The sequence below is a fragment of the Culex pipiens genome, chromosome 2, assembly GCF_016801865.2.
Source record: "Culex pipiens pallens isolate TS chromosome 2, TS_CPP_V2, whole genome shotgun sequence".
NCBI classification, from domain to species: Eukaryota; Metazoa; Arthropoda; class Insecta; order Diptera; family Culicidae; genus Culex; species Culex pipiens.
Genome location: NC_068938.1, coordinates 67,428,994 through 67,456,912, shown reverse-complemented (window position 1 = coordinate 67,456,912; position 27,919 = coordinate 67,428,994). Strand labels below are relative to the sequence as shown.

At 35.5% G+C, this 27,919-nt stretch overlaps 1 protein-coding gene across 1 annotated transcript in view; it reads right to left on the bottom strand.

Annotated features, from left to right (window-relative positions):
• LOC120414069 (cGMP-dependent protein kinase, isozyme 2 forms cD4/T1/T3A/T3B) overlaps window positions 1-27,919 on the bottom strand; it is a 251,272-nt gene that overhangs the window by 211,593 nt on the left and 11,760 nt on the right. Inside the window, exon 2 of the mRNA XM_039575091.2 lies at window positions 23,245-24,137. Coding sequence (XP_039431025.1) covers window positions 23,245-24,083 — 839 coding nt within the window. The 5' untranslated portion in view covers window positions 24,084-24,137. The remainder of the gene's footprint in view (window positions 1-23,244; window positions 24,138-27,919) is intronic.

The following is a 27,919-nucleotide window of genomic DNA, read 5'->3' as shown; positions in this document are numbered from 1 at the left end:
GGCTTAAGTACCATTCAATCTGCTTATGCTCAATAACGTCCCGGCCATTCACTACCAAGTGAAGTGGAAGTTTTCGATCTTGATGGCTAATAAAATAATCTGTCCGATTAAGTGCGCCGGGCAGTAAATCATACTCGCCGGACGCCTCAACGACGTCGGTCGATCGGTAGCAGAACGACTACTTGAGTGTATCTCTGGTGGAAAATCTTGGAAAGTTGTGGACCAGAAGCCGGGCCGGCCACGCGTTGTGCACCGTGCATTGTAATTTAAGCCGATTGCGCGCTAAACTTAAGATCAGGGGGTGGTGATTTTAAGTTGTGGAGTTCATGAAGTCTCATCGGACGCAATTACAGCCGACATGCGATAGGCTTGTAGCGATACAAAGCCGGTGTGGTTAGGGTGGCGGCTGCGGTAAACGGTCTAATGAAAAGAAAATCTGAATGAATAAATCTAAATCAAGTCCACGGTATTTAACATGTTAATTAGAGGCTATGTTAAAGGGTGTCAGTGTAGCGCGGGCACGAGATGATGAATTGCTCGTGGTGAGCATTAGTGCGTAGATTGGAATGCAAATCACGGCTTCACGATGAACATTTACAGATCGTTCAAGGTTCGACAATCTTGCGTGCAGCGCGGAGATCAAGCGTGTTCCTTATTGGATCGCAAGTAAAAACTGGCTAACCTTTACTGCATCTGGACCCCCAGCAGCTCACGTTCTTGGTGGTCAACTTCGGGGAAAACGGAGCAGCGTTAAACAGCGAGAACATGATCCGGATAATAATCACTCAATAATTACTACTATCAATGCTAACAAACGTGTTCCAGAGCGCGCGCCCGCGCGGAGATTACACGATACGGAAAATCGGCTCAATTAAAGGTATCGATAATTACGTGCCCACGGGGACCTGTCCACTGGACACCAACGACTTGTACTGTCAAAAAAAAAACCTCCCAGAACAGGATTCAAAAGCAGTGCACGATCGCTCCGCAAACTTTGGAGGTTGTGCCCCACCAAAGTGCATTAAAAATTTAATTAAAATGTTGTCTATTCAGCGCGCGAGGTCGTAAATATTGGCCCAGCTGGTCATAACTCAACTGGGCCGAACTGCCCCGCGAGTCTATCGCGGGTCCTGTAAATCTGCATTAGTGCAGCCATTCATTTTGACCCGCGAAACAATCGGCTAATCTAAATCTCTGCGCCACCGCACGGGGCCCTTGCAGAACTGCAGTGCGCGTTGCAGCGTGCTCGGTAGATGCAGTTAATGGTATTAGTTATAGCTGTGACACTCGAAAGAGAGTTTTCTAACATCGAGTGCCCGACGATGATTTCATATTAAATGAATAATTATAGGATGACACCAATAACTTTGAACAAATTGTGTGATGATTTTTGTTTTGTCTTAAGAATATCTGAACATTACTACCGTCATCTGGGGCGAATCGGGACACATGGGGCGAATTGTGACAGCAGTTTAAGCAATTCTGGAACTCAATATTTTGCTTTTTTTTGAAGTGGTTTCGGTTAGACCAGATTCAGAGCAACAAATTGTGTTCATTCATTCCCAAATTTGAAACTTTTAAGTGCTCCAAAACGTGTTGTACATTCAGACTGTAGTCTCGATTCGCCCAAGTTGACGGTACTTCAAATGTCACACATTGCTTTGAAAAAAAAAATGCATTCCTGATGAACCAAACTATTTCAAAGAGTATTTTATTTTTCGACTTCTTTGGCAATTTCAAAACGTAAGTTTATTTTTTATTTAAAATCAAATTTGCAATCAAAAAATATTTTCGCCACTCAATTGTATAATTGAAAACATAAAAAAACATCAAAACATTTTATTATTTAAATGAAAAAAAGTGTTTTAAAATGCATTATACTTCTGTCTAGTTGTTGTAAAATATTTTTTTTGTATATTTTTTTTAAATCAAACATTCATTCGAAAAAAAAATTCGTGACTCAATTTTATACTTAAAAATTAATAAATCTAGATTAAATTTTCAAAACAACCTATCCCTCATGGGTTTCCTATGCAGATAGGACCTTTTGAAAATTTAATCTAGAAATCATAATTTAAAAAATTACCATTTCTGAAAATATTTCTAGAGCAAAATTTTCCAATCTTTCAAATGAAAATATTTTAAAAAAATATAAGGCAACCCTCACATTTGAAAATGCCCACAATCACTTTTTTCGATCACAATAATTGTTATTCTAAATTTGGAAATTGATTTAATCAAACGATTGGATTTTTTTTACATTTACATTGGTACAGTTACTTGTGTTGTTGTGATGAAGAATTGGTCAAATCTTCAATGTATTTGAATAGAGCATCCAATTCCCCGGGGTTACAAAATTCCCGGAAAACGGTAAATTTTAAATTTATTGAAAACAAGCCTTACCCGACAAACTTCGTTCTGCCTTTTTTCGTTTGTTGACGTTTTTAACTTTTTTACTTATTTAGCCTCCTGTGATCAAAATTTGATTTTACGTAACTTTTGCCATACAATCTGCTGATTTTCCGGAATCGGTTCCAGAGTGGCCAAACTTTTTGGCGTAAAAACCTTCCTTGGACTTATACGAACCCAACGCAACAAAGAGCACCTCGATCCGACATTCCGTATTGAATTGATTCGCGTTCGAACAAAACCGTCGAAATTTTTTATATATATAGATTGTTCTGATCCTGGTTCTGTTTAATATTTTGCAATTGTATAGAATAGCAATTTAAATGGTCAAAACAAGTGTGAGGTTCAATTAACGCCATGACTACTTGTGAAAAATAAAAACAATCACAAGAAAATATATAAATTTTCCAAATTTATAAGCAATCGAATTAAACAGTTCAAAATATTACTATGATTAGTTTTTTTTTGTTGAAAAGTAGATAGGTATCAATTTTTTAATCAGTATGAGAGAATATGATAAAGAATAATTGAATAATTGATAATTAAGTTGAGGTGAAAAAAATTATGCAGTAAATATGTTTTTCATGGCTACAAAGTGAAAATATGTTTTTCATGACAAATATTGTTTACCAATTTTTTTCATAACAAATCTTACTTTTTTATGGTTTATTTTGTGGGCACATTCTATTTAATACGAAGTAGTTTTATTCAATGATTTTTCAATGATTGAGCCTAATAAATTACTTCGGTTAAAAGAATTTTTATAGAAAAAATGTAGTTTAGTAGTTTTATATTTAAACCTCTTACGCCCTTGATAGATCTAGTGATGTATAAATTTTCAACTTCAAACTGTAATTTCTCGAAAACTTTAACCTACTTACAAACAAATTAACCTAATTTTTCTAGCATGACCCTGCAAAAGACATTTAATGTTACCAAACAAAGCGTAAAAAACCAAATTTTCAAATGATATAAACATATTTTTTGTTTAAAAAGCTTACCAAAATAAAATAGTTTATTTTCATTCCATAATACCGTAAGCTTTGTTGCCCAACAAATAAACAAGAACTATTCCCAGAATTGAGAATGCTACAGAAATTAATATCATCTGAAATGAATCTTGATATGAAATTTTCAGACTATCGGATAAGTTCAATAAGAACAGTAAATTTAATTTAAAAAAATTGATTTCTTTCATTATATTTTTGTAAATTAAAAAAAAAAACAAAAAAGTTAAGAAAATGTATTTTTTTTAGTTTTGTTTAAACTTCGGATTTTTTTTTTTATTTTTTGTAAATTTCCCGGGAAACGGGATTTTTTTTTGGAAGATCCCGGGACGGAAATTTGGGCGCTCTATATTTGAAGCCAATTTATATAGGGGCAGGGGGGGCAGAATGGACCAGGGGGGCAGAATGGGCCACCCTTGGTTTTAGGCTTTAGAATGGATTTAGACCAATTGTAAGGCAAGGGTCTTATAAAGGACGTCAAATAACTTCACCATACCAAAAACGACGTTTGAATTCATTGTATTTTTCGAATTATGAGCAAAAATGTAAATTTATTAGAAAAACCACGCAAATGTTGTTTATTTCGAGGTTTTTAAATAAGCTTTCTGAAAAGTTGGATTGTTTGAAAAAGTTTGCTCAATGCTTATAACGTTACTAGATGCTACTACCAAGGTATACAAACAACAACGGAACCTTAAAATCATTTAGAGGCTTGGTGGTGGAAGTGTTAAATTAAAATCCACTTGGGGGCAGAATGGACCACCCTTTTTCTGCCTTATAAAAACAATCAAAAGTTAAAAAAATTGAGCTAAATGGATTATTTCACTCCTGGTAGCTTCACAAATCACGTTTAATGCAACAAAAGTTGATTTTTTAGTTGTTTCGACGCTTAGTTGTAAAAATAGTGTCTTTTTTCGACATATTTACACTATTTTCAAAAATCTTTGTTTTTTTAAGTTACTATTTTTATAAAAGTGATCAAATTTCATGGAAACTATAATGGAAAGGTCCCTCAAGTAATTTCTTATCACCCTTCAACGTTGTATTAGAAGAAATGGCTTGTTTTCTAAGGTGGCCCATTCTGCCCCGCAGGGTGGTCCATTCTGCCCCGCACCCTGGAAAGTTAGTCGAAAAAACTTTTTTTTTTAAAGTGGCTCAAAAACAGTTTTAAGTAAAAAATTTTCATCAACCAAGTATACAACATTGAAGGGAACATTCCAAAGCATAAGCCTACTACACTGGATTCATAAATTTTTATGTTTTTCTATGGTTTTTGGTGCATTTCCCTTAGGCGGTCCATTCTGCCCCCCCTGCCCCTATATATAATTTTCTGAAAATATTTTTATTATATTCTAGCATTTTTATATGGCTGCCCCAAAAGGTAAGAAGACTCTAGCAGACGAGCCAACCAACGACACAAAATGTTTCATTTATTTATTAAAAAAGTGCATAAAAAGTTTCAACCTTTTCAAAATCACAGCAAACAAAAAAAAAATTCCGAAGTCTCAGAGAAATTGCTCATTCATTGAATTATCTGATTTTTTGAAAATATAAAAAAAATCTTGGAATTATATTTGAATATGACCTTACTTATTTCAGGGTGTAATAATATTACATAAAATTTAATAAAATAATGTGAATTTATTTTCCACCCATGCCTTTTACACGCAGCTGAATTACTACTTTTTTGCTGTGCATATCGATTCTATCAGATGGTACAAAAAAGACTGTAGAATTTTACAAAGTTAAGGTTAAAACTAGTGAATATATGCGCAACAAAAGAAAGATTGTTTCTCCAAATTTCTTGAACACAATTTCTAGTTTTAATAAGAAGTTGAAATTTTTACGTTTCAATGAAATTTAATTGTTTTGATAAAATGATCTGAGTTTGGTGATCATTTTGTGAAAAAAGAATTATTACATAGTGTGATAAATACTACAGTCCAGACTTAATTATCCATAGTTAAATCAGATAATTGAGTCGAAAGTGAAATCATAACAATACCTTTTCATCAATCAAATTAAAAATATAAATAAATTGTCACATATTTTCACAAATCTTTCCTGTTAAAATTGTCGTGTGGAATGGATTTGAAACCCTGATTGACGTCGAATGTTACAGTTCTCTCGATTGGGTGTACCGCGTCAGTCGCGTTGACCTGCACCATTCAAAACAAACTCGCAGATATTAGCACAGTGAACGGACCCCACCACCACCGCCAGGGTATAAGTAAAAGTTATTGATGTAGCAGCGGACGTTAAACAGTTGTTAATTGCTACAAGTGCACCACCAAGTGCGCGCATAATGTAGTTTTATGATTATTAGGTCCAGTTCAAACGTGCGCGCAATACACTCGCCGGGGATCTACGAAAATAAGGATCGTTTAGAGTGGAGATCACGGTCCTCCTGCTGTATAGTTGGTACGGCGGTGATAAATGTGTAAACATCCATAACGAGACGCGCATTACAGGGGAGGGGTTGTTTGGAAGTTGGATGTAGTTCAAAACAAACGCCAGGCAACGCAGAACGTCAATACAAAGTGGGTTCTGTACTTGGCGGACGTCGCGACGCCATAAGGGCTTTCGCGCCAACTTTATGGCCAAGTTGTACGTTGCACGTATGACGTTGTCACTGGCGGTGTTGATCGTCATTTATCTTACTGCGCTGTCGATTCGGATCAATCAGGTATCACCGAAGCCGGTGAGATGAATCTCTGCATCGAATTTGTTTTGATTTAATTTGTTAGACCCTCCCAAGTCCCATATCTTGGCATGGTGACCCCGTTACTACCCAAAATACCATAGACTTCAACTTTTGAGTCCTTCAATAAAATGGGTACCTTGTTGACCATTTCCAAAGACCGGTCAATTCCCAGGAGAAAAATCAAAACTGACATTTGTTGCAGAATTCGCTCAACGTCTCTATACTCGCGCTGCTCGCTCAAAGATTGCCTAGGGGGCTTAAAATAAGCCGAGAGAACTTGTTGCTCGCCATACACAACATTATTACTTAACACTTTAGGAATCTGCGGCAAGCGCGATAAGATAAAATCCGCGCGCGCAAACCGCGTCGTCGAACCGCGACTTGGCGACTTATGATAGCAATTCATCATACGTCGTCTGCGATCTTACGGGGACGTCTGTCAACGCGCGCGCCGCGAAATCAAACGGAGTGGTGGAAGCCGCGGGAAAATGGATTCGCATAAATGTACATTTTAACACGTTCGAACCCCGCCAAGATAACGCTGGGCCAAACCTATAGGTTGGACTAGATGACGCCGCCGCCGGTGACCGATATGTTGCACGTTATGTTGTTTTATGGGCATGGGCATTAGCAAGTGCATATTTTTGTGTCGCAGCACTCACTAAGTAATTCCCCTCAGCCCCGACTTAAATGGTGCGTGCGTGCGATTGTGTAATCTGGTACGTTTTCACCTGTTGTCGTACCCGTAAGTGATCGCGACTCGGTGAGAGATTTAATTGAGGAACTGCAGCGACAGCGTGACTACACCCAAATCATAGATCTTTGACATCCAAAGGAATTACTCTCAACATGACTTTGCAGCTGAGAAGTTCAACGACACAGTTGCGTTTGTTTGCTGCGTGGTTGTCATTGCAGTTCGCGCACTTTACCCGGGAGTAGCGCATATCCCATGTAAAGTGCGTTAATTGTGATCGCAATCACACAGCAAACTAACGCGATTCCGAACGTGATCTCCGCGGAACGTGCCTGGCGCTATGCATCAATGTCTTGGCAAACGTCCTAATTGCCACGATGACTGATTTGCATTCTGCTTTAAAAATAGTCAAATTTTCTTGTTGTGTCACTTGCGTGCATAAGAAATTGAACACTTTGTTTCGACAGTTTCGCGAATATGTCCGCTGCCAAGTGAGCAGTTCTCTAGGATTTCGGTCAATCGATTTTTTTTGTATTGTTTAATCCGACTGAAACTTTTTTGGTGGCTTTGGTATGCCCAAAGAAGTCATTTTGCTTCATTAGTTTGTTCATATAATTTTCCATACAAATTTGGCAGCTGTCCATACAAAAATGATGTTTGAAAATTCAAAAATCTGTATCTTTTGAAGGAATTTTTTGATCGATTTGGTGTCTTCGGCAAAGTTGTAGGTATGGATATGGACTACACTGGAAAAAATGATACACGGTAAAAAAAATTTGGTGATTTTTTTATTTAATATTGAATGTTTAGCCCTTTTGAAATGTTAGTCTTGATTTAAAAATTTTAAAAATATTGTTTTCGAAAAGATCGGAAAATTTCACAAATGTTTCATATATTAACATTGAAAATCGGACCATTAGTTGCTGACATATCGACATTTAAAAATGGTGGGCTGTTTGGGTGAGACTTAGAAATCATCAATTTTCCTGTTTTTAAACCTTTGCATTGCAATATCTTAGCAACTAAAGATCGTATCAACAAAGTCCGAAGAAGCAAAATATAGAGAATTTTCTCAGCTTTTCAAAAATATTTTTTCCAAAAGTGTGCAATCATGTGCACTAATTTAAAAAAATGAAAAACTGCGACTATTTTCAAAAAAGTTACCTAAATATGGATTTATCTTGAAAACGGTGCACTTTATCAAAATTTTACTACAGTACTTTTCGATTGCAAATTTGATTTTACATCGAAAAATGAAGTTGAAAAATTTTTGCGACCAATATTTCGATTTTTTGAAAAAATCAATATTGATTAAAAAAATCATAACTCGCTCAAAGATTTTTTGCAAAACCTGAAAATTTCTGAAAAGTTGGCATTTTATGTCCTCTAAAACATATCAAAAAATAAAAAAAATTAAAAATTGTGTTTTTTTGCATATCAAGTTTTAGTGTTAAAAAGTTAAATAAAAAAATCACCAAATTTTTTTTACCGTGTATCATTTTTTTCCAATGTAGTCCATATCCATACCTACAACTTTGATTTTTTTTTAAAGATTTTTGAATTTTCACATATCATTTTTGTATGGACAGCTGCCAAATTTGTATGGAAAATTATATGGACAGAATAATGATGCAAAATGGCTTCTTTGGGCATACCGAAGGCACCAAAAAAGTTTCAGTCGGATTAAAAAATACAAAAATTAAAATTGAAGAAAAAAGACCGATTTCGTAGAGAATTGCTCAAGTGGCTTAATTAATTGAGCAACATTGCGATCTTTCAATAAATTAACCCTCTTCTAATAGTCCATGTGGCGGCAAGTGTCACCGGCGATCGCACCACGCTCAGTAGCTGTTTAAGTTGGCTTCGATCCAACGGCCGTTTGATCGATGATGGTCATAACCATAACTTTGGTCCCGCGAGGTGACAGATTCCTCTCTCTCCTTCTCTAATCGGTATTCTATCGCGGTAGCAGTGTTGCCAACTCGCCAAGGTCGCACACGTTTGAAGTGCGCTGAATTATGTAGTCGATTCCAAAAGGGTGCCCCCCGGTGAAGGTCCAAGGGGTGCAGCGTTGCATAAATTGCGCGAATAAAAACAAAAGAAGCAAATGCATTTGCACCGACATTGGTTGAACACCACGTTCATGGTTGCAAATTGCATGCAGTTCACATTTTGATTATTGCACTTAATCATATTACGGTCTTGAGACCCCCATGGGGGGCGGTGACTGAAACTGCCCGACGACCATGGCTGCGGACCTCGACGTGTTTTCATCGTGGCCGGGGTGATAAAAGTGGTGCAAATTATCGTTAAAATGGCAAATAAATAAAATCTAATCATAAAACTCATTTTAGGCGTTCCGCCGCGAGACACGCGAGTTCACCTGTCTTGCCGAGCAAATTGTACACCCAAACCAAACTTAGCTGGCATTCAGCGATGACCAAGCAGCTTTCAGCTACTGCCAATTTGCCCGTACCCATTGTGTCCCATTAAAGTTAGGTTAAACCCAAGATTCAAGCCACGTGTCCCCCCATCTCCCGACGACCTCGCAAATGTTTCCGTTTCAACGGGTGATGATCGCCTGTGATCGCACAACTCCAGGCAGATCAAACGATGCGATCACCCCTTGCCAGCTTGATGAGTAAACAGAAACGATCGCGATCCTCAAAGCATCAAGTGTAAACAAACAACCAAGCTGGGCAGGCCATCGCCATTAGAGGCTCTCCATCATCGTCGTCTTTGTTACACTTTGAGACCGGGGCGGGCTTGTTGATTCCTGGCCAAGGCCAAATGTGTTGATGTTTTTCGATTTTCCTCGATTGAGAGGGTGCGGCTATTTTTAGCTGACGCGGGGCCTGGAGAGTGTCCACACAAGTTGGTGCATAAATCAATCGATTTGCACATTAGGTTTGTGGCGCGGTCATCGCGCGGTTCTAAATTGATTGATCAACTTATGGCAATCAGTATGCTGACGGGGATCGATGCCACAATTTCCATTATTCTATTTTTTATTCGAATTTTATAAATATTTAACTTTAATTTTATTAGAATTTTAAACAAACTGTTGTATAATGTATTTTTGATTTTATCTTTTGTATTTTTGTATTTTTGTATTTTTGTATTTTTGTATTTTTGTATTTTTGTATTTTTGTATTTTTGTATTTTTGTATTTTTGTATTTTTGTATTTTTGTATTTTTGTATTTTTGTATTTTTGTATTTTTGTATTTTTGTATTTTTGTATTTTTGTATTTTTGTATTTTTGTATTTTTGTATTTTTGTATTTTGTATTTTTGTATTTTTGTATTTTTGTATTTTTGTATTTTTGTATTTTTGTATTTTTGTATTTTTGTATTTTTGTATTTTTGTATTTTTGTATTTTTGTATTTTTGTATTTTTGTATTTTTGTATTTTTGGATTTTTGTATTTTTGTATTTTTGTATTTTTGTATTTTTGTATTTTTGTATTTTTGTATTTTTGTATTTTTGTATTTTTGTATTTTTGTATTTTGGTATTTTTGTATTTTTGTATTTTTGTATTTTTGTATTTTTGTATTTTTGTATTTTTGTATTTTTGTATTTTTGTATTTTTGTATTTTTGTATTTTTGTATTTTTGTATTTTTGTATTTTTGTATTTTTGTATTTTTGTATTTTTGTATTTTTGTATTTTTGTATTTTTGTATTTTTGTATTTTTGTATTTTTGTATTTTTGTATTTTTGTATTTTTGTATTTATGTATTTTTGTATTTTTGTATTTTTGTATTTTTGTATTTTTGTATTTTTGTATTTTTGTATTTTTGTATTTTTGTATTTTTGTATTTTTGTATTTTTGTATTTTTGTATTTTTGTATTTTTGTATTTTTGTATTTTTGTATTTTTATTTCCAAGTCAGGTAACCACCCTGGACGCAATCTTCCGTTGGAAGTGTGCACGATCGATGAACGCCTCCCTCGCCGTTCTAAGATCAATAAAAACAGTTGACATTACCAGCGGGGAGATCGGGGACGGGAAAGGCTATTTTTAGACCGCCTCCAAGGTGAAACCCATTAGCATCCGCGAGCATTCGCTGGGAGAGCCTGATTGGAGGGGCGTGAACCGTGCCATTACTGATACTCATTGCGAATCTATTACAATGCTGTGTGATTTGATTGGAAGTTAGCACACAAGGCGATTGCCACGTGGTAGATTGTTTGAACGGCCCGAGGACGCAGGTTCATAAAATTAAGATTTCTGCTCATAACTCAACGACAGCTGACATCATCTTCCGAACCAATTCTGCAGCAGCAAACTCCGCCAAGTCATGAATAATTCAAAGAGTTTTCCGCGTAATAGAAACCTTTTTGTGTACAAAACTCAATTAGCCGATACATGCGCGCACCCCTCCGCAGACAGGTGCCCTCAAGATTGACAGCTCAGCTACTAAGGTAGGCCGGCTAGAGTCCTATTACGAGAGCCTGTTTCCGTCAGTCAGTCCGTCTACGCATAAGCAGAGTCCGGTGCGCAGAGTGTGACGCATGCTAATCTATACAACAAACACGAGCTCAATGCGAATCTCGCAGGTAGTCGAAGCTTGTTTACATTGCAAAATTGTGATCACTTTCTGTACTTTATTTTTATTTTGCTCGTCATTGCGAGCTGCGTGAGCGAAACGCGTAGTGGAAATTGTGAGGAACTCTGGTGAGCAGGGTAGGTTGAAAGATTTTGAATTTTGTGAGCATTTAGTGGCTTGATGTGGCTCCATAACAGAATAACAAATTGATAAGGTATGTCCACGCATCCTTCTCCCCTGTTGATTCTGTGAAATGTGATCCATTCCAAGAATCTGTCTCTGCAGTCAATGCAAGGCAGTAGGCCTAGCGGCTTTAAGTTTTGTTCGCGATTTCTCGGATGATCGAGTTCTAAAAACAGCAATCGATACTGTTCTAAACAAAACTAATTTCCACACATTATACCTTCCAGTGGATATTGCTTGCAATTCTCATATCACCTTCGCAACCTGCCTTGTACTCATTTGAAACTCACACACAATCACACAAATAAAAACACGTACACTTTCATTCGGAAGACAGTGCCGCAAATTGGCACACTAAAGTCTAGTCTAGTCATGTCTGCTGCCTCTTTTCGGTGTCGTACCCCACTAGGATTTTATCCCCCTTGCGCCATTAGCGATTTTCCCTGTGCCACTATTATGCTGTCATCGGTGTGCCCTAATGAAATGACTCGATGCATGCAAATGATAGCACACACGCATAATTTATTGCCCCTTATCAAATGGATATTCCGAGCGTCAAACTAGACACTGCACCCGAGGCACTCTTGTACTAAACTTGTTTGTATTTGTGCGTAAGTGCCCTGTCGATTGAAAGCTTCTTTTTAACCTAAAACAAATTCATCAACAGCCGGCTACCTTCTTGATGTGGTTTGCACGATTTGCCACTCACACAGTTTTACTAAAATGCAAATTCGAGCTAGCTAAGTAGCACTAGATAGTGTTACCTGTTACTAGTTTGAAGAAGAAGGGGTAGGGAAGGTAAAACAAGAAGTGCGTTTAATCGGCAACAATTAAATATCTATCTATTACAGACCGGCATGCCGGAGCACACCCGCGTCGGCGTTGGAGTTGGTAGCTGAATTCATGAATTCGAATGTTGCTAAAACGTGTACTAGACTTTTAGGAGGTAACTTTGAGAAATGTCTAAACGCTAAAATTATTCAAACATCAGAAACGATCCATTTGATCAACCCTTTTCAAATGTTACCACCAAGTCCCGCTCCAAACACCTGAATTTCAAGCATTAGTTCGGAGGTAGAACCTGAGGAGCCTCGCGCGGTATGCGGATAAAACGTGACTAATAAAACACCCGCAGGTTGAGGAGCTTTGGCGGTGGATGTCTGCCACGATCGTTGCCAATATTGTCAAATGGGGGTATTTTGCTAGATTAATTGACTTGATGGGTGTAGATTAATCTGCTATGGCTGCACTTTGGCATTGCTGCCTTATATGGGCAATTTGATAGAGTATTTTGTAATCCAAGTGTAGAATGTAAAAATGTCATTTAGTATTTGAGGAAAGATTTTAAGTCTCTAAAACTGGTATTTAAACGCATTATTCAGCAAAAGAAATAAATAAATGAAAAGAAAAATAACAAAAAAAACCTTTATTTTTGCATCATTTTTCGTCCAAACAAATCATACAATTAAAGCAGCTATCCATACAAAAATTCTATCAAAATATCAAAATATTGATACCGTTAACCGAAGTGACATTGAAAGCATATCAATTTATATAATTTTTTTTTTCAACTGGTAAGGCTTGATTTTTCATAACAATGTCCAATCACTATTTTTGGGAAAAAAAAAAGTTAAATCAGTGATACATTGACAAGTAGGAGCGTTGAAAATCTAAATTATAAATTCTGAATTAGCAACCATAAATATTAAATATCAAAACACTTTAATAAAACTCTTGAATTTTCATGTTCCCATAAATTTTACAAGTCACCACGATTATTAAAAAAACTTCAAATCTTCTCAAAACTACGTATTTACGAAAAATACCCAATTTTTTTATTTTGTATTACAATATGGGCATCAAATGATAAGAAATTTTTCAAACATTTAAAAGTGTTGTTTTTTTTATAATACTCAAAATTTGCCCAACAGACATTTTCAGATTTTTACATAAATTATCGGGATTTTCTCAAATCTTTCGGAAGTAATAATACTTTTTTAATACTTTAAAAGTCACAAAACTAGGTTTTTTTCAAACTCAAAATTTCAGTTATTTCAATTTGGGTATCAAATTACACACAATTTTGTTCAAAAAAATACATAACTACGCATAACATAATAATATTTAAAAAGTATATAAAATTTTGTTTTTTTTTTTTGTTCCGACAAAAAATAATATTTTTCGTAAAAAAAACTAAACATTTTTGTTATTAAAATTTGGATATCAAATGATCGTAAATTTTTAACACATTTCGATAAGAAAAAATACTGAATTTATTATTTTTTTACAATACGGGTATCAAATGAGCGAATATTTCATACATTACGAAAGTCATATCATACAATTTTGTAAAATAAATATAAAACTACGTATTACAGTTCAGACTCGATAATCCGAAATTTTTCCGAGGCCTTCGAATAATCGAGTCTGGACCGTATCAATAAAAGTACTTAAAAGTTTAGTTTTTGCAATATGGGGTACCAAATGATCGGGAATGTTTGAAATTTTTCGACAAAAAATAATATTTATCAAAAAATATTGAAAAAAATAGTTTTTTTGTTATCAAATTACATGGATTTTTGTATACACATTGAAAGTTATATTTTTAAAAATACTCAATACTTTCGCAAAACTAAGTATTTTGTAGCATGTAAAAACTTAAATTATTACATCTTTAGCAAAATATGTTGTTTTGAGAAAATTTGGAGTATCTAATCTAATCTAACCCTAGCAAATTTTATTTGATACCAATATTATTTCAGCAGTGAGTATTGAAAAACAAGTATTATTACCAAGATTATTACTACCAAAATGTGAGAAAATTACCGATTATTTGATAAAATTTAGTAAAAAACTGTTTTAGAATAACACTTACTAAATTTTTTTTTTGTAGATAACGTGCCTTTTTTGCCTGTAAAAGCCGACCAAGATTGACCATCCTTTAAGGTGAAATCGGATCAAAAAATATTAGGGATTCTTCTTCTTATTCTTCTTCTTCATAATCATCATTAAAATCATCAATCATTTGCAGTACGTTTGTGTTGGTAAAACCGTCACACACACCATCACTATCCTGGCAATGATTACAAACTAAGATCAAACACAATTCTGTTTGTTTTGTTTGATGATAAATGTAAACATTTCCCAAAAGATGAATTTATCCAGTAGTGTTCTTCCAAAAATACAATTGAAATTATTTAAGCGTTAAGAAGATAAATAATGGAAAAGATCAGAAAACTCTTTGTAAATATGCTTTAAAAATATTGAAGATTTTGCCAATCTGGATGCTGAGATACACAGTAAAAAAATGTGTTAATTTTGAAGGTGTAAAAAGTGACATTACACCAAAAAAGTGGTAAAATTACACAGTTTTTGGACTTTTAGGGATACAATTTTGAATTTTGAAGATATTTTTATACGAAAGCTCGGAAAACTTTGCTACACTTAAATTTTTGTCATTGGAAATTGGACTCAAATTTCCTAAGTTACTAAAACGTAAAAACGAACCGTTTTCATGCTGATTTACGCATTTATAAATAACAATGGCCTAGTTTCCGAATTTTAGCTGTCGGTCGGTCTAAATCAAAATTTTCAACTGACAAAAACAGAAACAGACAAAACTATCAATCCATCTCCCACTGAGATGTTTCAAAGTGATGAAACTATTTTTTTCCAAAAATAAACACAAACAATCGATTACAAGTGTATCAAAATAAACATCTCACACTGGACCATCAACTGGGTTGCATCACTTCCCGCGTGAAATCGCCACTACTGGGTCAGTCCGCCGCCACCACATTCGGCGTCGATCAAAAGGGTTCACCAGAGCTACGAGAGACCGGGAGGGGTTCGCTGCTGCATTTAATCAGCGTTGATCGCTGAAATCAATTTCATTTAATTAGTCTGTTATTTTGCACCAGTTGGTTAGACAGCTGGTCTCAGGGTGGTTCCGAGTTGTGGGATAAAATGAAATTCATGATTTGGACGGATCATGCAAAGTTGTCATGTAATTTTCGAGAGATTTCTACGTTTTCAAAACAAGCGTGAACCACCCTAACCAACTAGTGTTTTTGTGATCTTTTTTCCTGCGCGATCCAGTTTCAACCACCGCCAGTCAGCGGGATCTCGTCAAATATTGAACCAAGCCCCAAAGACAAACGACCAAACTAATTAGGACTCATGGGGCTACCGACCACAGCTGAGGGCAGGACCGTTGAGTTGATTTGTGACCAAAGGGACGACACTCCTTCGCTGGTCAGTTTAGAGAGAACTTGTTGAGGTTGTGCTATCCCTTCTCACTGCATAACGATTACAGTTTTTGATGCCTTCCAAGCTACGATGCTATGGAGAGGACTTGTACTATCGCTTTGATGTTATACTCGTCATCGTGCCTTCCGAGCTGCGACGCGATTGGAAAGTTCAATAATTTATTTATTTTTTAAAGTGAACTTTGCGGAATTATCCACCGGCGTGCCCACAGATCCGCGATGTTGAAGAGAGGACTTCTTTATGCGATTGAGTTGGTCTAATTCTACGAAATTCCTCAATTTGTTGCAAAAAAGCAAGTAAAAATAAATCAACTTCTTCAGGGGTTAAACTCAACCAAATGAGACAAGACAGCATTACACCAACGAATTGCGTTTGCTACAAGGTCCCCTTGGAAACAGTGCGCCAAATCGCTGAAACAGCATGCCACAGAGTGGTTTCTCGAGAATTCGGATCATAAAACACCGCGAGAACCCGTACGCAGAGTGTCACAATCGGTTTAGCTTGACGTATGGACCGTTTGTGCAGAATGGAACGATCGCCGCATAAATTCCTTTTCGCGTCATATATTACGACCGTCAGGGACCTATTTCGCGAGAGCCAGCTTCCAACAGTGTAGACATCGCACGTTAGGATCTTTTGAGCAGATATTGGCTGATCTGATTTCGCACGACAACGTTTCGTTACGCAGAAGTAGGTGAGTCTCCCCAGATTTGCTGTAGCTGCTGTTGTTCTACGCGTGTTTTGAGTTATGCAGAACAAGACACTTTGATTATAGCGTGTAAGTTGAGTACATTTTTAGCACCTAGTCGAGGTGTGGAAGCGTGTTTTGACGAGTGTTACTTGTTTTGTAGTTTTTTAGAAAGAACCATAACAGTATTCATTGCATATGAATTCCCAATGACGTTCCATAATTCTACAAATTGCACCTTAATCCCAGGCCTCAAGCCAACAACGTAACCACTTAATTTGATCGTGCCAACTGTACGAACGTCCAAATGTCTACCAGTCAGCAGAAGCTTACTCGCATTGAGACGTCACGACAACGGATGCCTCATCGCGCTACCTCCTGCCTTAAAACCCATCAAAATCTGCGCCACTTGGCAAATTGCACTCTCGTGTGAACTTTAAAGACGCCGCACGACGGTGCAAATTGGCACCAATTATGAAATACACACCGGTGTGCGGTTGTCGTGCGCCAATCGACGGATGACAGAACCGGAACCTGGCACAGGCCCGCATGTGACTGTCACGTTTCCTTAAACAACTGGGACCGATTGATGGCTTGACTCACTTGCCATTTCGGACAAAAAGGTCACCAGCTCCGTGTAACGTGCTCGAGGTCAACTTCCGTAACATACATCCCGCAAGGTCCCGGGTCCAACTTTCGAAAGATCTCTCCGCCAAGATCTGTCAAAAGTGACCGAAAAGCGCGCGCGCGCTCGCAAATTTAAACGGATTAAATTATAAAAAAGGTCTTCGTAAAAATAAAAGTCTTGGACCACGCGCCGCGCACGCTGATTGACAGGTCCAGCTCGTCAAAGTGGCCAATCGATGCCGACCCCAGTCGGAGAACCAAGTCGCTTCTGGAATCAATCACTTGTTTGCAGCGCGAGAATTGCGAATGGACCTGTTTTCGACCTAACTGTACCTATTTTCAATTTCCAAAAATAGGACGCAAATAGGTCCACTTCCTCTAGAACCGCAGGTGAAACGACTTCTTCCACTTTTGGCGCGCGCTGCGTGTGTGACAGAAGCAGGTCGAGTTGGTCGACTGTCTTTTTTTTTTTGCGCGAATTGGTTTTAAAAGGCACCAAGCTGAGAAGGTGGTTTGTTGGTAGCATAAACAAGGCGCCTAAAGGCTGGCTTTCAAAAATAGACTCAACGGCGCTGATTTGGGTGCTAATCTGATGAAGGATGGTGTCGGGAGCGATTTTGGACGGAGTTGATTAGATGATTTGGACCGTTGGGACTGATGAAAGTGAGACTTCTGTGAATGAAATTAGTAACTCTTTAAAACTTGTAGGGAAATTATGTTGAAAGAAAAAACATAAAAATGATGATGTTCAATTTTTGTTTTGAACAAATCAAACAATTTTACGAGTATTTTCAAAGAATTGGCGTTGAGAATCTGATCAGCAGTTTTTTTTCCCCAATCTTTTAATCCTTTATTGGCAAAGTTGAAAAATCGCATGAAAAATAAAAATATGAAGATTTAAAACTTTGACCTATTTTACTTTTTGACAGGAATAATCATATTCATGTAATTTTGATTTTATAGTTATTTTCGAATAGAAATTAAAAATTATAGAACTTGTTAAAGATGAAAATATAAATATTGTTTTTATTTCGAAAAACCCAAAACTGAAAGAAGATCGTTTTTCATGAATTGCTTAAAAAAGTATTTCTATTTCATCCGAAGTTTATTTTAATCATTGTATAAAAACATTAATATTAGAAAAATTAAATATTTTAAATATTTATGCCATTTTCAGTTTGTTGTTTAACGATGTTTATTGAATGTTGGTATATTTGGTTTGCAATTTTGGTCAATATATAAAATGTTATCCCTTTTAAGTGAAATTCAAAATTAAACTTTGACCAAGACTTGAAATAAGCAAGTCTTCCAAGAGTGAGCCAATTTTATGAACATTTTGTTGTTGTTTTTTATATATAGAGCAATTCCAGCTCAAATCAGGAATTTTTCTGGTACTTTTGTACCCGACCCTCTCCGATTTCAATGAAACTTTTTAGACATGTTATCCTAGGCCTATATAAGCCATTTTTGTGTATATGGAGCCAATAGTACTCGAAAATAACATTTGAGAAGGGCGTAAGGTATTTAAATATTTTTGTATTTTGCAATTTAAAAATTACTGTATCTCGAAGCCATTGCGTCGTATCAAAAAGTGGTCAAACACAAACTTGTAGGAAATTTGACGGGCTTTCCGAAAAAAATACACTGAAAGAAAAATACACGCCATTTCTATGAGATTTTTTGATTTTTGAGTTTAAAACTTAAATTTAAAGGTGTTGTCACGATTTTTTTTCGTTCAAAATTTTTGAGGAAATAGCCTAAGATGTTACCAAAAGACTGACGAAAAATGCAGGATGGTATGTCTCTCCTAAAAAAATACAAAAATCATTTACTAAAACTGTTTTTTTGAAAAGTGGTCTGGCTCCATATACACAAAAATGGCTTATATAGGCCTAGGATAACATGTCTAAAAAGTTTCATTGAAATCGGAGAGGGTCGGGTACAAAAGTACCAGAAAAATTCCTGATTTGAGCTGGAATTGCTCTATATTGGTGAAACTATGTGAACATTGCTTGACCAAAGAGGCCATTTTGTAGCTTTAGTTCGTCTATACAAATATTTTTGCAACTCCGACACCAGTCAACATAAAAATGCTATCAAAGTATAAAAAAAATATATATCTTGGGAAACAATTTTCTGATCGATATGATGGCTTCACCAAAGTTTTACGTTATAATGAAGTGAATTTTCTTATTATAAATTAAATTCAAAGCATAATATGCATCGTTTCTATTTTATTGTTCACCTGCTCCGGACAATGATTTGCTGAGATAAAGCATTGCAATTGCAAAGAATTGAATTTAAGCAAATATACATTTTCTAAATATTTTCCTATTTGCCTTAATTTTTCAATTGACGATAGCTCGACAACTATTGCTCCTATTTTCACTATAAAAATGTAATCTTTGTTCAATTTCATGATTTTTCGAACAATTTTTAAATTTTATTAGGTGAATTACTTAGATAGTTTTAAAATTAAATGTTAGGCTTGATTTGAAATTTTAAAAATAATAGAATTCGAAAAATTTAAAAAACAAATTACAAGGATTTTATTTTGTAATATTCGAAATTGAACCGATAGCTGCCAAGCAATCAATTTATTAATAAATAAAGGATGCTGAAAAAAAACTTACAATTGTTTTTATCCATTTCAATTCTTTGCATATCTTTATCTAAGCAACAATAAAAAAAAAATGAATTTCAGATTCCAAAAATAAAATTTATATAGCTATCTGAAAAAAAAAAATAGTTTCCGAAACGGACATTGTTAAACATTATTTTATTAAAGTACTAACAATACTTCGAAAACCAATATAATTTTACACAAAAAAAAAATATTTCGGAAATTTGTTTAATTAGGTACACTATCAGTACATTACATTGTTTTTAAAAAATTGTATCTCCGTAAAAAAAACTGATGCTGCTTTTCTCAAGCTCAAAATAATTTGATATGTCAGAACATACAATCCTCACCTTTTGTGAAAAAAAACTATTTAAAAATGAGTAATTTTAGGAGCAGCTGCCAACATTTTATGGAGACTTGTATGGAAAAAAAACTATGATGCAATGCTCCTTATTGCTCATAGGATAAAGTTTCACTACAATAGCAAAAAAAATATAAAATTTATTATTTCAGGAGATTGGCCGTTTTTGTTGAGAATAGCATATGGTTCGAGTTAGTTTGCAATAGATCGTAATGGATGTGCGATAAAAGGTCGAAAGACATAAGGTCGAATGAACACAAGGTCGAATGTCAAAAGGTCGAAAGACATAAGGTCGCAAGTTGACAAAAGGTCGAATGGACAAAACGTCGAAAAAACAATAGGTCGAATGTGAAAAAAATTAACAAACTTAACTTAACTTCTATGAAAATCTTGAAAAAAATATTTTTTATCTGTTAGTTTATCCTTTGATTATCCATCCATTAAGTAATGATCTTTTTTTTTCAAATAAACAAAATTACTTCCAAACCATTTTTTTTTTTAAGATTTCCATTATTTCAAACATGAGCAATATTTCCAAAAAAAAATCGACTTCTAAAATATTTGTTAAGGCCCCCGTCTCGTGACTCGCGCGCGCGTGGTTTATCATTTTTCATATTTGTTATATTATCGTTTTTGTCTGCCTGTGTGGATCAATCGGACCGCGCACTGGACACACAATCCAGAGGTCGCCGGTTCGAATCCCGAGGCAGACGCAAAAAAATCTAAGTGTTAATATAGGTATTCGGTGCCCTCTCCCCGTGCCATACCTTCACACTTAGGAGACCCGGGAGGCGGAGTCTTGTCGCAAAAAGAACGATACACGCCTGTGGATCCGTTGACGAAACCGCAAGGTTTAAGAGGGCCACATTATAAGGTGTTACGTCGATTCCGTTTTCCGTTTTATATTATCGTTTTTAAAAATCCAAACACATCACGATTTAGAGAATTTTCTCAGCTTTCTAACTACGGGTTCATTTTTCAAAAAAAAGTGAGTTTTTCTTCTCCATCGGTGCTTTTTAGTAAAATAGTTTTTCAAAATTCTGGGGTATTTCAAAATTTATCGCGATGACCTATACTTTTTTATACACCAAAATGTTCGTTGGAATGTGGGCAACATATGTCGTGAACATTGTTATAATTTTTGACCAAAATATATTGCCGTTTTTTAGTAAAACTATAGCGCGCCATCACCATATTTTGAAAATATTGAAAAAGCTGGTTTTTACCTTGGAAGGCAAAAATCTCGAAATTCAAAGCGATGACCTATACTTTTTATCGATGGAGAATGTTTAGAAATATCCTAGAATCAATTTGTAGTACTTTAAAAAATATTTGAGTGCATAAAAATATTTATTTGGGCTAAATATTGAGAAAAATCTATTTTTTTCAAAGAAACTCAAATATATTCCAAGTATTTCGCCAATATCTCAAAATTCAAAGCGATGACCTATACTTTTTATGGATGGAAAATGTTCAGAAATATTCTAGAATCAATTTGTAGTACTTTGAAAAATATTTTAGTACATACAAATATTTATTTTGGGCTAAATATTTAGAAAAATCTATTTTTTTCATAGAAACTCAAATATATTCCAAGTATTTCGCCAGTATTACAAATTTCAAAGCGATGACCTATACTTTTATCGATGGAAAATTTTCAGAAATATTCTAGAATCAATTTGTAGTACTTTGAAAAATATTTTAGTACATAAAAATATTTATTTTGGGCTAAATATTTAGAAAAATCTATTTTTTTCATAGAAACTCAAATATATTCCAAGTATTTCGCCAGTATTACAAAATTCAAAGCGATGACCTATACTTTTATCGATGGATTTGTATTTATTTTATTTTTGGATTGTATTTATTTTATTTTTGAAAACAACATTTTCTTGTTTGTCGTAATATTTTTGTGAGTTTTTCCATTCTTTTAAACATGGCCAGTTCGTTTAAAAAAGGTCGACTTCTATATTATTTTTTAAGTTTTTTTTAAATTAAAAAACGGAATCGACGTAACACCTTATAATGTGGCCCTCTTAAACCTTGCGGTTTCGTCAACGGATCCACAGGCGTGTATCGTTCTTTTTGCGACAAGACTCCGCCTCCCGGGTCTCCTAAGTGTGAAGGTATGGCACGGGGAGAGGGCACCGAATACCTATATTAACACTTAGATTTTTTTGCGTCTGCCTCGGGATTCGAACCGGCGACCTCTGGATTGTGTGTCCAGTGCGCGGTCCGATTGATCCACACAGGCAGACAACCTATTATTGATATTCAAAATATTTTTGTGAGTTTTTCCATTCTTCCAAAAAAATCAAATTTAAATAGTTTCGAAGAAAGAAAAAGTTTTGCTTCTAAAATATTGTTCCAAGTTTTCTATCCTTTTTAATCTATCTTTCGTGGTCACAATAGATCATAGGAAAAAGCTGACTTCGAAAATATAGCTGTATATGTAAAAAACATCAATCGTATTTACTTATATGTTTTTCTTCAAGATCGGAAAAATTCCTTGAAATAACGGTTTCCAATAAAAACCTTTTAGAAAGAACACAAACAGCAAAATCAGGTGTATTAGTGTTAATAAAATTACGTCCAATATTCGATATCTAGGGAAAACCTTTTTTTCATTGTTGATGTCGATTAAACATAAGTTATTTTCTTGGTTTTTTCGAGCAAAAATATTTTCAAAAATTTAAAATTACGCTCACCTTTGGAAAAGGTTCTTTTAAAGTGATTTTTGATCCTTTTCAAATGACAGAATTGATTTTAAAATTTAAAAATATTATGACTTGAAGGGTCAGGAGATTAACACATTTTTCACTTTTAAAATTGAAAACCAGTAGACACTCAGCTAACCTATTTTTTCGTTTGTTATTCTCCCAGAGGCTGATACTCGTCAGTCCAATCTTGAATTAAAAAACATTGTAAATTTTACGATCATTTCGAAAAATCTATTTTCAGAGTGGTCATGACTTTTTTGGGTTCATATTTTTATTTAATATTAGGTCCTGAATTTGTTAAATGGTAAGATTTCTATGTTTAAATGCAAAACTAAATTAAAATATTTTAAATAATATATATAAGAAAACAAATTCGCATATTCCAAAAACAAAAAATAAACGATCGACTCACCTGTCTTCCTTGTCGTACTTCGGGAACGCCACGTGCATCAGCTCCAGCACCGAAATGTCCCGCTGCGGTTCGGCGGAAATACCCTGCGCACGCTGCCGCTGAGCTCCCCCACCGGTTCCCAACTTCCTCCCCCCGGGGGACGCCCCGGTCGCTCCACCACTGGACCTGAACACACTCTGGAACTTGTCCAGATGACTTCGCAACTCGGCGACCTCATCGTGCTTCAGCCGGAGGCAATCCTCCAACTCGCGGATCCGGATGTCCCGGGCCTGGATCACTTTGAGGAGTTCCTGCTCGCGCGGCGTTAGAGCGAGCGTGGCCGGATCGTTGATGTACAGGTTTTGCTGCAGGTCGCCCTGCAGTAGCACCATCTGTTTGAGGCTCGCCACGCCGAACGGTTCCGGAACCGTCCCGGCGGCGATTGTGGCCCCGGCTGCGGCCAGGTTGTTGTTGAAGGTATCATTTTGCTGTTGCTGGTTGACGTTGCTGGATTCGACGTTGTTGTTTTCGTTCATCGTGTTGTCCGGCGCGGACCGGGTTGACGCGACGACACTTGACGGCGACTTGGCGACCGAGACTTGAGACTCAACGACGTTCGGATCGAGGTCTTTTCCCGCGGAACCGTAGCAAGCAACTGCCGACGACGGCGGCGACGCCGCGAAACCGACGCCCAGCCCGTTGGTCGGGGCGGCAAAGTTTGCGTAGCGGAGGAGGCGCGCGAGGGCCGGCCCGTCGAGTGCGGTTGCGCCGCACAGGACCGTCTGCGTCTCCTGCTCGACCGCGGCCGCGGCCGGGTGCCGCCGTGACGCGAAGCACAGCCCGTCAAAACACACGCGCATCCACACTATCTTGGCCGGTGCGAACCCTGGCGGGTGGCATAAAAATAAATATATCTGGAAAAGGGGGGAAAAAGGAGAAAAAACAGAGACCAAGTTAGATCATATGGGAAAGCGAAAGAGTGTGTGTGTTTGTGTGTTTGAGGATTTTCCGCGAAGAGGTGAGCGGAATTAGAATCGGAAGCCATCAATTATTTTCGCACTCGCGGTTATTTTCTTACATTAGAGGGTTCTAGAGTGGTTTGACTTTGAAAATTTGGTAATAAATCATGATAATTTGGATAGCTAGGGGTTTCGAAGCAATATGGTTATTTTTTGAACATGGTATTTTTTTCAATTTTTATTGTGCAAAAAACGAAAGCCTTTCGTAATATTTTGAACATTTGATCAATTCAAATTTCTTGGGTAAGGTTTTCTGATCGATTTGATGTCTTCGGCAAATAATAGACAGACATAATAGATGTACAGATTTGTCTGGGTTTTCATAGAAATTTGAGCTTAAGAAGATTTTATATTTTTCATTTTTGAAATTCCATTAACCGAACATTTTATAATATAAAATTTTAATTATTGGCTAGATGTTTTAATAATGCTGCCCAAACATTTTACAGTCGACTCTCCGGATGTCAATATTCAAGGAACCATCGAATATTTTTTTATTTTTTTATTTGTTTTAAGGGACAAAACCCCGCAACTTTTGTGCCATAGAAAAGAACGTACAAAAAATGTGCTGTCCAGTTATGTTTATTATTAATTGGTGTTATTTTTTGTAAAAATAGAAATCTCACTCCATTTTTGTGATAATGTGTAGAAGAGCAAACGTTTTTAAAAATTAAACTGGCAAAACTGTAGCGATTTTTGTAGTGTGCCTTTTAAAAGTCCAGTTTTACGATGTTGTCCCGTCACGCTACATTTTCATTTGAGGGGAAGCACAGGTACTATATGATTACTTCTGCATGATATTTCTTTGTAAGAAAATCAATTATCTATCCAAATATGTAATAACATTGGGGGGTTTCTTCTTTTATTTTACCACTACAGCCAAAACGCTGAAAAAAACTTGGGATTTTTTTGAAAAGGAGCCGAAGAATCGGTCAATTTGGAATCGAAAAGAAGAAATTTTGGCAAGTTACGCAGTTTCCACATGATTTTTGATTTTAACTTATGAGCAATTCTCTGAGATTTCGGTCATTCGATTTTTTTGAATTTTTTAATCCAGCTGAAACTTTTTTGGTGTCTTTGGTATGCACAAAGATTTCCAAAAATGTGCAAAAATTTGCAGAATGTGCAAAAATTCTTTGACCGAGTTTTAAATTTTTGAATCACTACTGATTTTTTCAAAAGATCGAAGAATTGGTCGTAATTTTTTTTCAACTTAATTTTTCGATCTTAAATTGTACTTACAATCAAAAAGTCCTTTAGTGAAATTTTGATAAAGTGCACCGTTTTCAAGTTTTATCAATTTATAGGTAACTTTTTTGAGAATAGTCAAAGTTATTCATTTTTTAAAATTAGTTCCCATGTTTTCCCACTTTTGAAAAATAAAATTTGAAAAGCTGAGAAAATTCTTTATATTTTTACATTCAATATAACGCCATTTGGAAATGTTATTCTTGATTTAAAAAAAATGAAAATATTGTTTTCGAAAAGGTCGGAAAATTTTACGAATGTTTCATATTTTTACATTTGAAATCGGACCTTTAGTTGCTGAGATGTCGACATTAGTAAATGATGGGTTGCTTGGGTGAGACTTAGAAAACATCTATTTTCTTGCTTTTTAATCTCTGCATGGCAATATCTCAGCAACTTCAGGTCGTATCAACAAAGTTCAAAAAAGAAAAATATAAAAAAATATTTTTTTTTCAAAAGTGGGCAAACGTGGGCACTAATTTAAAAAATAAATAACTGCGACTATTTTCAAAAAAGTTACCTTAAAATGGTTACCCGAGCAGACGGAAATAACTTGGGAATAACCTTTTTGATATTTGAAAATATAAGGCCAATAAAATTTTATGTTATTTTTATCAAGATTTGTTATTCGTAGTTATTAAATTTTTGTTATTGGATTGTTATTTTAATAACAGACATATAACACTTTTAGTTATTCTTCGAACAAATCTTTGTTATTATTTTTTGTAATTTTAACAACTAATCCGATCATCCCAATAACAATAGGCTGTATTCTCCTATAATGAAAAATGTTATTTCTCAGTTGTTTTGGCTTTCAACCAATATCAGACCAATAACAAATTATGTTATGTAAACATAGACTGTTATTAAACTCTTATGCAAAAATGTATTTTTTCAAGAAGATTCCATAACACTTTCTGTTATTTTTACAGTATTTGTTATTGAAATGGCATGAATTTTGTTATTACCGTCTGCCCGGGTAATTACGACGAGTGTTGAAAAAATCAAGATTTTGCAACGAGTTTTTTACGACATTATTTGCAATTCCAAAAAACGCTTTTTGAAGGAAATTTAATGAAAATAATCCATGTGTTTGGTAATTTTTTTTTTTTCGGTGCTTGTGCTGAAAACTTGAACTTTTCAGAATTGGTTTTGAATGGTATTATTTCTCCATTCTGAAATTTTTGGCAGAGAAAAGTAGGCCGTTTCGTCGCTCGAGAATGGCAGGAAAAGTAAGTAGTTTCACGACGGATTTGCAAAAATATATATTTTTTTGTTGTTTAGAAATTTTGTGACATCAAATATATTTAATTATATTAACAGTTTTTGGAAGTTTACAACCATTTTGTAAAGAATTTCAAAGGTTAGTTTTTAAGGCTAAGGTTTTGTGCAAAAATCACATTCTTATAACTGAATTCGTTTTTAGTTAAAGTTTAATTATGAATATTGTATTGCGTATTTTAAATATTTATCCCAATTCTCAATAAAACCCCCAAGATCATTGCTTCAAATCACATGAAATTCTGCAGACCTCGTAAAGTGACACATTTCTGCTCATTGCTCCAAAAAGCAGCAAAGTGCCAGTACACTTCGGGGGGCCTCCACTTTAGCGACAAATATGGAAATCTGGATCAAATCGACCACAGTTGTTTTGCTCGATAGAGCGGGGCCTGCCTCCTGACTTGTGCTTTTAGTTTTAGCAGCCGTGAATCATAAAGTTGTTTTTCTTGCATCGGGGCGAAATTAATCTTTTTAGGATTTTCTGGGTCCAATAATCGCGCGATTTGAGCCCGGCGGGGCAAATCAAAACAAATAAAATGCTAAATTGGCAAGTTTTTAGCACTACTAAGAGGGCCCTAATAAACTCCGTTTATGACTAAGCAAATCGAGGGTGAAATCGGCGGTGGTTTTGCCAATCAGATGGCTGAATAGAGCGAGGAAGGATTACTAGAGCCAGGGGGCAATAAATGACGGTTTATTGATTGGTAGTAGTCTAGTAGTAAATTGAGCACTATTTTAAAGCAAACGCAAAAATTTATGACTTGTTTATCCTTAAAAAAAATCCTTAAATTTTTTTTTTTAACGATTCAAATTTCTCCACGCTAGTTTACGCAAGGGAGCTTAAATAGTCAAAACATTGGTCGATTTGAAACACTGAAATGATTTGTTTCATTTTCGCGTTAATTCCGGCATACCAAAATACATCAATAAAATGTGGGATAGCAGGGAGCGGATTGCTTACACAGCTGGTAGAGCAAAAAGTTTGTTTTGATTTCGATGTTTCCGCTTACTTTTCAGGTCAAGTATTTTCACTGGAAATAAAACAGATCATCTGGAATATTTTTTTCGAGGGTTTGCAAAATGAAATCAATTTATTTCACCTGATGTGATAGAAAATCCTAAAATAACTTTTCATATTGAAGACTTTA